The sequence below is a fragment of the Quercus robur genome, chromosome 4 (assembly GCF_932294415.1).
Source record: "Quercus robur chromosome 4, dhQueRobu3.1, whole genome shotgun sequence".
Lineage (NCBI taxonomy): Eukaryota > Viridiplantae > Streptophyta > Magnoliopsida > Fagales > Fagaceae > Quercus > Quercus robur.
The window spans coordinates 56,108,528-56,118,777 of NC_065537.1; the positions used below are offsets into that span (position 1 = coordinate 56,108,528).

A 10,250-nucleotide genomic window follows, 5' to 3' on the forward strand; every position below is an offset into this window, starting at 1 on the left:
GAGAAGGTGTTGACAATCCATGATCACAAAGCTTTAGATCCTTTTCAAACACTATATGTTATCTCAAATTTTTCTCGCAGGGGCAATGAGAAAATGCAAACCCATGAGAAGAGATACAACAAGCTAAAACTGCAAAGCAGATGTACTGCAGCCACTAGCAAGATATATATCATTTTGATCAAGGAATAAAGCACAAGACCTTCGCTGGGCCAATGCTCACCGCATAAGAACTTCCACAGCCCATTTTCAACATTCTCATCATAGGGCTTCTTTTCTTCCCTCTTCTTTGCTCCATTTTTTTTTTTTTTTGTTGGGATTAAGTAAGATGTCTAATCTAATAGTTTGCAACACAATCAGAGAGGCACAAAAAAAAAAGTCAGAATTAAAATGTTATATGTTCTTTCATGAAATCGCCACAAGCATAAAAGGTTGATATACATCTAAATTAAGTTCACCTACATCATATCAGTACATTTATGCCTACAGCAAAACAAAATGATACCAAAGTAAACAACATGAGAATGGTCTAAATCATATCACACTTACCTAACAAAATGCAATGATTATCACTAATGATTTCAGTTCTTATCCAGATAGCTCGGTTGCTCCATCAAGTAACACAAGGCTTTCCTTGAACGTAGTAACTATATGTGTACCATATCGTAGAATACCAAGGTCCTTCTCATGTAAAGTTTCAGGGTCTAGTAAAACAATCGCAGTGTCATCTGAAAGAATCGTAGACTCATCTATTTTTATTTCACCATCTTTAGATTCTTTCTTGACTTTCTTATCAAGTAGAAGTTCACCATGTTCAGTGCAACCATAGAAAATTATATCAGCATTTTCAAACCGGATAGAAAAAAGTTTATTCCATGATTCATCTACACCATAATCCCTCATTACCCAAATGAAGCATTGCGAGTCTGACTGTAAGTCATCATCGTTTTCTGCGTATCCACATGAAATGAAAGCCAGATTTCCCTTGAACACAAACAGACTGTCCTCAAACAATTTATCTCGAGCAGGGAGTGCCATCTCTCCGAATTTCTCATTATTGACATCAAATGACAAAATCATCATTGGATATAGGAATTCCACTTCCCCTTCACTATGATTAGCAAACCAATGCAAAGCCCCACTAAAAAATAGGGGAAACGGATAAGGTTCGATATGGGAGACCACAACTTTGGATCTCAACGAGATTTCAACCTTTCTCCACGAGTCAGAGCTTAATGTGTAAACCTCAGCCACAACTGGAGTACCCCAAAGCTTTACAACTTTGTAGTCATTTGTCTTGGACTGATAACCAAATCCGATAGAAAACCAAAAATCTTGGCCATTAGAACATGAATCAGGCAATCTCTTAAATTTTCTAACGCTGGGGTTCCACAAATATATAGCATCACCAGTAGTGGAAAGCTTTCCACGTTGAGCGAGACACACTAAACCATTGCACGAACCGACCATTTCGGACATGTTTAAAGCAAAAACAGAGGGAACTGAATACTCAAAAAGCGAATCAAACGTGCGGTCACAACAAAGAACCTTACAGATCATTGGAATCTTAAAGGCATTATATTGAATACAGGTTTGTATGAGATAAGCATGATCATCATCATCATCGTTGTTGTTGACGATATTAAGGTGGGTGGAGATGAAATTAGGACTAGTGATTGAGGAGTCCCAGAGTTTGCAAACGCACCTGAATCTTAGGAGTGACTTGACCGGTAGCCTTGTCAAGATGTTGAGTACGGCGTCGTGTGGGAGATGGTTCTTCCATCGTCGGAGGATCAAAGGTTGTGGACCAGGTTCCATTTTTCGGCGGATGAGAGATTTCAGTTTTTAGGCGTAAAGACTAAAGAGTAAAGATAAAGACTAAAAAGAGTAAAAGCACCAATCTGTTGGGTTTGGGTTTGGGTTAGGCTTGGGCTCGTTGATGTTTTTTTTACGAGCATTTTTGGGCCTCTGGAACAATGAAAGAGAGTGTTGAGCCTCTTTTATTATATATTCAACTTTATGTTCCACCACGTCATGTGTTTTATTTTTATTTGTTTCTTTCATTTTTATCTCTAGTTATGTTAAAAGCAAAGTCAAATGAATACATAACAATTTTTGATTGATGGGATCACTGGCCGAACCAAAATTTTTTCCAAGAAGCCAATGTAAACACAATAAAGTAGAGAGTGATATTTTCTATCAATAACAAGTTGCCACGTTGGACCACTAAAGTTCATGTGGTACATTTAAAACGGCTAATTACAAGATGCCACATGCTACTTAGTCGGTTCCACTATCATTATTCAAAGGCCAATGGCAATATTCCAAGTGTCAAAGAATAAAGATTGCGAAGAAAACTTGAGAACCAATCAAATGTTTGCATGTGTTAATTTAAATTTTAACCCAAAAAAAAAAAAGTGTTAATTTAAATGACATAAGCAGTCTAATTAAAAGCTGAAATGTGTTATTTTAAATTAAACCTCTATGACTAATCAAATAATGCCATATGTCCCTTGGAGAACAAGAAATAAAGTCCCTCCATTTAAATTATGACACAGGTTATTAATGATAACCAATCACGTGTCATCACACCTCCCCAAGACTCATATAAATAGAGACCTCTCTCAATCTTATAGGGGGACATGCACACACATTCAGAAGTCTCAAAGTTCTACCGGAATTAAGTTCCAAAGCCTCCAAAAACTTCAACCTTCGAATCCTAACAACATTCGTAGAGAAATCATTCAAGTCATCTTCCTAAATCTCAAATTGCATTGGAATCAAGTCCAAAAGTGTTTAGAAACTTTAAAAGATTGCAATTTAGTGAAGATCTACGGATTCAAGCCTCCAAAACCTCGAAGAACTTCCACTACAATCTTCGAAGACAAAGAACACACGAAGAAAATTCAAAGAACACACGAAAAATGCGAAGAATGAAGGATTCCTAACAAACACATTGTTAGGGATTCATTGTAATTCTATTTCAAAGATCTTTTGATCCCTTTCTCAATCAAATTGGGAAGCATCTAGTGTTTGAATCAAGTTTATGCTTGAATCAAAGATTTTTTTCAAGGAGATCAAATCAGAGGAGTATTCTTTTGTAACAAGATTCAATTTTAGAGAATTGTACTTACTCATTCATCAATACAAATTTACACTTGCAAAACATTGTCAATTGTTTAATTTTCAAACCTAAGATTTTGTGTTCACAGTTCTTATGTATGAAAAAAAAAATGAGTAAAAAAAACTTTTATTTCACAAATTAACTTTTAATTTTAAAAGTTGTGTCCTACGCTCTTTCATGGCATTAATATCATTTATAACTGATTCTGAACTAAATTCTTTAGCAATTGCTTTTTCTATTGATATAGTTAAACAATCACTCAAGAATTTATTGTCCATTTTGCAAAATATGCATCAATTGTAGATTGTTCCCCTATAAATTATTCACAATATGTAAACATAAATATTAAATTTTATAATCTTAATAACTCAAATTGATAAAATAAACAACTTTATATCAGTAATTTAATTTAATTGCTCAAGTCACTACTATCAATTAAACAGATAATTATAAATTACAATTCTCAAATTACAATAAATATAATCTTACTAAAGTCTAAACCCACAAGGCCACAACCTACAGTACTAGACCATCTTTTTTATTTTTTTTTTGGTTTAATGAGATCAACTTTCTGATCATCACTTTCCTACTACAAGTGAAAAAATCAGATAACCTTAAAACATCAATAAACCACATACCTTTACCCCTGAGTTGTGAAAAGTGATGCTCTACTTAAAACGTTAGCAGTATTAAAAGCTCTGTTAAATTCACTTGAAGGAAAAGATCGCCTATTGGAGGCAAGTTTAACCTTGAAGAGAAAATAAGATAGCCAAATGGATTTTCTTTAGGTTAGACTCTCTTCAGTTCTGTGACTTTTGTCCCCTCTTCTGAATAAAAATGTCGCAAATGAGAGAACCACAACTACAACAAAACTAATGAATAAATATCTCCAAGATGATGTCGTACTCAACATCTTAACGAGGCTTCCGGTCAAATAACTCATAAGATTCAGGTGCGTTTGCAAACCCTGACACTACTCAATCACCACCCTCAATTTCTTTTCCCCCCACCGTAATAACACCATAGATCATGAATTATTCATGATCATGCATATCTTATACACATGCCTATTGCTTTTACAAAGTGCAGGTGTTTTTCATATCTTTCTAATAGGAAGTATCAACAGATATTCTTGAAGTTGTGATCCAAGATATTGGTATGACAGAAATCAAAAGTCAACTGTAACATGTAAGAACAGAATCTGAAACCCCATTAACTTTAAGTGCTGCCACCAAAACTGAGGATGGAAATTCAGCGTGTAAAGGAGGCATGTCACCCTGACTGATTGTAAAGGAGGCAAGTCACCCTGAGATTACTCAATCGTGGCACCATTGGATGATCTAGCCATGTTGGAAAAAACAAGTTGTATCTGCAACAGTGCCCGATAACATTGCAATTAGGACCTATTCTAGTTAGTGAAGCTTCCTTATGAGATTGAGTTGTGATGTAGAACCCAAAATGCATATGTTGGAGCAAGAGTTAAAAGATATAGAAAAAGAACTAATAAGCCTTTTAAAATATATATATATATATATATATATATATATATTTAAAAGCAAAGAGAACTAAAAAAGCTAGTTTTATGTTTTCTTTTGGTTACTCCCAAAAAAAATTGAAGAAAAAGAAATCAAACAGTAATGAATTGCATTATTTATAAGCTAAACTACTTTGCTGAGGTTTGCACTAGGATATGCTAAACTCCTCGCTTGTTATTGTCATCTTCTTGGATTGCATTATTTATTTAAAGTTCATTTTGAAGTATTAAGCAATTCAAAAGGCATGCTTGAAAGCTTGCTAAGCCATCTTGCATCTCGGAGTGGGTCAGTACTATATTTAACAGCTTAGAATTTGACTTGCTTCTTCACTTGCTTGCTCTACGGTCTCGCATTTGTCCAATGAAATTGTGTCAGGTCATTGCTGACATGGTGTCCAAGACTAGTTTCTTGTTTTTACTATGCTGATCTTAGACCTTTCAGATGTTGTTTCTAATCCAAAGTTGATATAATATTTCCTTGGGACCAAAACAAACTTAACAACACCACCAACACCCCCCCCCCCCCCCCCCCTCCCCTTCTTCAACACACACACACACACACAAAAGGTGATGCTAACCTCCTATGATATTGATTTTGCTTAGATATCTGAATGAAAAGAGGAAGAAAGATGGGCTTATTTAATATTTCCCTTTTGATTGAGGATATTAGGTAATCACTGCACAAATATATGCTACTTATGAAGTAAAAAGCCTTTAAGCTATGGTGAGGAATGAGTATTGAAATTTTGACGGAGTATGTACCATATGCCTTGGTGCAATCAAATACAAAATGGATCCACCTAATGAAGTATATGCATGTCTAGGGGATCAACAGAGACATGTTTTAAGTAAACTTCAATTTTAGGCACCAAAATTAACCAGAAGCTACCAACATTATCTGTTTTTGGTGAAATTGTGGGTACTCCATACTCATTCTTGATGGAATGATTGAATTGTGGAAAAATAAATTGTTGGAGTGTCATAGGTGTACCTTGAATATACAACAAAGACCATTCCTAGAAGCGACCAATGCAAAAGCAGAGATTGGACAATCAGGGAGATGGTTTATTGCTCTCTCAACGTTTACACTAAGGACAATAGATGTCATTAAACAAATTTATGATTTTAGAGAAATCTAATTAAGAATTTGAAATCAATGAAAAACTTTCGTTTACAACAAATGGAAATTTGACAGCAGGAATATCCGTCAATTTCAACTTTCAAATTGGATATCAACTGCTGAAAGTTTGAAAAAGAAAAAGAAAAAAGACTTGTATGACATCCAATTAAAAGATAAATTTAGTTCAAAATTACTCTTTTTGAATATATTAACAAACAACTTATGTGTTATTATAGGGATGCATCAATAAACAAATTTATCATATGAATCAAAACGGGTCAAATCACATCATGCCAAGAAAAAAAAAAAAGGGCATAGCTATGTGACAACCTTACAAAAAAATCTTCATAAAAATCAAAAGTTTAGAAACAGTATCCACATTACCATGAACTTTGAGCTTCAAAAAGAAGCTTCCATATTACCTTACAATACTAATGGAAGCACAAGGAATTAGCAACTAAACACACAGATTCATTCTCATTACCATTGGCAATGAGCATGTCAATTAGCCACCAAAGCATGAGGGGAAACAATTGCAGCTCCAAAATAGAAGTGCTGACAATCCATGATCACAAAGCTTTAAATCCTTTTCAAACACTATATGTTATTGCAGGGGAATGAGAAAATGCAGGACCATGAAAAATAAACAAGAAGCTAAAATTGCATAGCAGATGTACTGCAGCCACAAACAAGATGTATATCATTTTGATCAAGGAATAAAGCACAAGACCTTCGCTGGGCCTATGCTCACCACATAAGAACTTCCACAGCCCATTTTCAACATTCTCATCATAGGGCTTCTTTTCTTCCCTCTTCTTTGCTCCATTTTTATTTTATTTTTTGGATAAAGTAAGATCTCTAATCTAATAGTTTGCAACACAATCAGAGAGGCACAAAAAATGTCAGAATTAAAATGTTATATGTTCTTTCACGAAATCGCCACAAGCATGAAGGGTTGATATACATCTGAATTAAGTTCACCTACATCATATCAGTAAATTTATGCCTACGGCAAAACAAAATGATACCAAAGTAAACAACATGAGAATGGTCTAAATCATATCACACTTACCTAACAAAATGCAATGATTATCACTAATGATTTCAGTTCTTATCCAGATAGCTCGGTTGCTCCATCAAGAAACACAAGGCTTTCCTTGAACGTACTAACTATATTTGTAACATATCGTAGGATAATAAGGTCCTTCTCATGTAAAGTTTTAGGGTCTAGTGAAACAATCGCAGTGTCATTTGAAAGAATCGTAGACTCATTGCAATAATATATTTTTATTTCACCATCTTCGGATTCTTCCTTGACTTTCTTGTCAAGTAGAAGTTCACCATGTTCAGTGCAACCATAGAAACTTATATCAACATTTTCAAACCGGATAGAAAAAAGTTTATTCCATGATTCATGTACACCGTACTCCCTCATTACCCAAATGAAGCATTGCGAATCTGGCATTTTGTCGTCATCGTTTTCGGGGTATCCATATGTTATGAAAGCCAGATTTCCCTTGAACACAAATAGACTTCGCTGGTGCAATTTATCTCCATCAGGTAGTGCCGTCTCCCCAAATTCCTCATTATCGACATCAAATGACAAAATCATCATTCGATCTAGGAATTCCCCTTCCCTTTCACTTTCAGTATGATAAGCCAACCAATGCAAAGCCCCACTAACAAAATGGGGATCTGTAAAAAAGTCGATATAGGAGACCACAACATTGGATTTCAATGAGATTTCAGCCCTTCTCCACGAGTCCGAGCTTAATGTGTAAACCTCGGCCACAACTGGAGTACACCAAAGCTTTACAACCTTGTAGTCATTTGTCTTGGACTGACAAGCAAATCCGGTAGAAACCCAATCATCTTGGCCATTAGAAAAATGTTGGCTTAGACACGAATCAGGCAATCTCTTAAATTTTCTAATACTGGGGTTCCACAAATATATAGAACGATTTCCATGTTGAACTAGACACACTAAACCATTGCAAGAACCGACCATTCGGGACATGTTTAAATCAAAAACAGAGGGAGTTGGATACTCAAAAAGCCAATCAAACGTGCAGTCACAACAAAGAACCTTAGAGATTATTGGAATCTTACGCGTATTATATTGAATACGCGTCTGTATGAGAAAAGTTTGATCTTGATCATCATCGTTGTTGGTGTTACTAAGGTGGGTGGATATGAAATTAGGACTAGCGATTGAGGAGCCCCAAGGTTTGCAAACGCACCTGAATCTTAGGACTGATTTGACTGGAAGCCTTGTCAGGATGTTCAGTACGACGTCGTGTGGGAGATGGTTCTTACTTTGTCGGAGGCTCCGAGGTTGTGGACGAGGATCTCTTGTTTGAGACATTTTTTCGGCGGAAGAGTTGTTTCGGTAGAATAGGGTAAAGAGTAATCTGTTGTGTTTTGCGCTTTAAGCATATCTCATTCTTTCTTTTATTTTATTTTTTTTTATTATTTTTACTGGGGTACTGCCACATTACCAGTTCTGGAGATTGGCATTTTCACTGTCCAGTGTTTACATCAGCTCTTGACCCTAAAAAAATAATCAGCTTTATTTTCATTCAATTATCATTAGACATGACAAATAGTTCGATTGGGTGGGCTTGGATTTTCACATAAATAAAATAAAATAAATGTCAAATGTTTAGACAAAATTAATCAAATCAAGGAAATGAATTACACATAATAACTTTTTTTTTTTAATTTTTTTGTTAAGTGGGAACCTGCTATTATTAGCTTATCTGTGTTACTATTATAGTACATGTGAAGGGGGAAAAAAATAAAAAATATAAAACTTTTCATATTCTTCCAATTTTGATAGTTTTGAGCACTGGGGTAAAAGTGTCCACCATACCGCTCAAATCGCCCACAAAATGGCATAATAGCATCTAGTGACGGACCCAAGAATTTAGGTTAGGAGGTGTAAGATTAAAGGACAAGATTGAATGTAAAAAATTAATCTAAAAAATATAATCAATATTAATAACAAAAAAAATAAACAACTATATGTCAATTAACTACAAATATATATGTCATATCATTAAAATAAAGAAAAAAAATACAATTTATGATTAAGAATAATCAAATTAAGAGATTATTATAAATACAAATAGTTTAAACATATAATTTGAATTATAAATTTATGGTTAAAAATAGTCAAATCAAGAGATCCATCTAAATATAAACAGTTTAAACATATAATTTGGTTCTTCAAAAAATAAATAAATAAATAAATCATAGCAAAAGTATTAAGAATATGTATACTTGTGAATATTTGAACATGTGACTTACAAACCCAACTTGAATGCTTTTAAAAGCTCCACAAAAAATCTAAGAGCATCCACAGCAGATGTGCCAAATGCCAAATATTTGGAACATTTGGCACACCAAACACCAAAAAACACCTTACAGCAGATGTTTTAAATGTTGCAAATATTTGGCATTTGTGTTCGTACCGTTGCAAATTTGCAACGGTACGGACACAAATGCTAAAACCAAAATAATGTTTTTTATTCGGCTTTCTCTCTCCTCTCACTTCTTTAATTGATTTTTTCTCTCTCTTCTCACATCAGATTCCAACTCCTCCCTCAACAGAGAAAGAACACACTACACATCTTCAAACAATAAGCTCCAAGGCAAGGTGGCCATTATCACCGGAGGCACAAGTGACATGGGCAAGGACACGGCTCGCGAGTTCGCTGCTCACGGCGCATGAGCCATCGTCATCGCCGACGTCCAAGACAAGAAGGGCCAAAACGCCGCCGTGTCTCTCCGTCCAAGTCTCTCTGATCTAGCTTGCCACCATCTCGCCGTGATTTGGGATTTTGGGATGGTGCTGTGGATTTGAGATTTGGGATGGTGCTGATGGGTTTGAGATTTGTGGTTGTGTCGATCTCTCTGGTTGTGTTTTTATTTATTTATTTATTTATTTTAAGATGGCGTTGGTGGATGTGGGTTTGTGCCGATGGTGGCTGGCCGGTATTGTTGCTGTTGGTGGCCGTTGTTGCGGCAATGGTGGATGTGCCGTTGTTGTTGTTGATGGTGATGACAAGGAGGCCGATCTCTCTGGTTGTTTTTTTTTTTTTTTTTTTTTTTAAGGTGGTGTTGGTGGAAGTGGGTTTGTGCCGATGTTGTTGCTGTTGGTGGCCGTTGTTGCGGCAGTGGTGGATGTGTTGTTGTTGTTGTTGATGGTGATAATAGGGATGAGATAATATATTATTTTAATGTATAGTAAATATTATTTTAATATATAGAATTGAATGATAAAACATCTGGTAAATGGAATGTTGTAAAATAATGTGGTAAAATAATAAAGTAAGTTTTTGGTGTGTTAAAATGACATTTTTTTTTGCAACATCTGATAAGAATGCTCTAAGGTCCAAAGAAAGAGACCGGTATGAAAAGAAATTTTTTCTTTTTGATGGGAGGCGTACTTTGTTTGCATTATATATAACTTT

The 10,250-nt window shown here is 35.1% G+C and overlaps 2 protein-coding genes across 3 annotated transcripts in view; both read right to left on the minus strand.

Annotated features, from left to right (window-relative positions):
• The window catches only part of LOC126723035 (F-box/kelch-repeat protein At3g23880-like), a 23,445-nt gene extending 21,630 nt beyond the window's left edge, over positions 1–1,815 (minus strand). The window contains exon 1 of one of the 2 annotated variants that reach the window (XM_050426251.1): positions 1,645–1,815. In XM_050426251.1, the coding sequence (XP_050282208.1) occupies positions 1,645–1,815 (171 nt within the window). Of the gene's footprint in view, positions 1–1,242 lie in introns of both variants that reach the window. The other variant, XM_050426250.1, reaches the window with a different exon arrangement.
• LOC126723034 (F-box/kelch-repeat protein At3g23880-like) lies at positions 361–8,198 on the minus strand. Its single transcript, XM_050426249.1, has 2 exons — positions 6,757–8,198; positions 361–455 (listed from the first exon to the last, which is right to left on the minus strand). Exon 1 carries the CDS (start codon positions 8,138–8,140, stop codon positions 6,887–6,889), a length of 1,254 nt encoding a protein of 417 aa, XP_050282206.1. The 5' UTR covers positions 8,141–8,198; the 3' UTR covers positions 361–455; positions 6,757–6,886.
• Positions 8,199–10,250: the final 2,052 nt, after the last annotated feature.

Coding starts and splice junctions, on each gene's coding strand:
- LOC126723034 (XM_050426249.1), bottom strand. CDS start 8,140: ATGTCTCAAACAAGAGATCCTCGTCCACAACCTCGGAGCCTCCGACAA.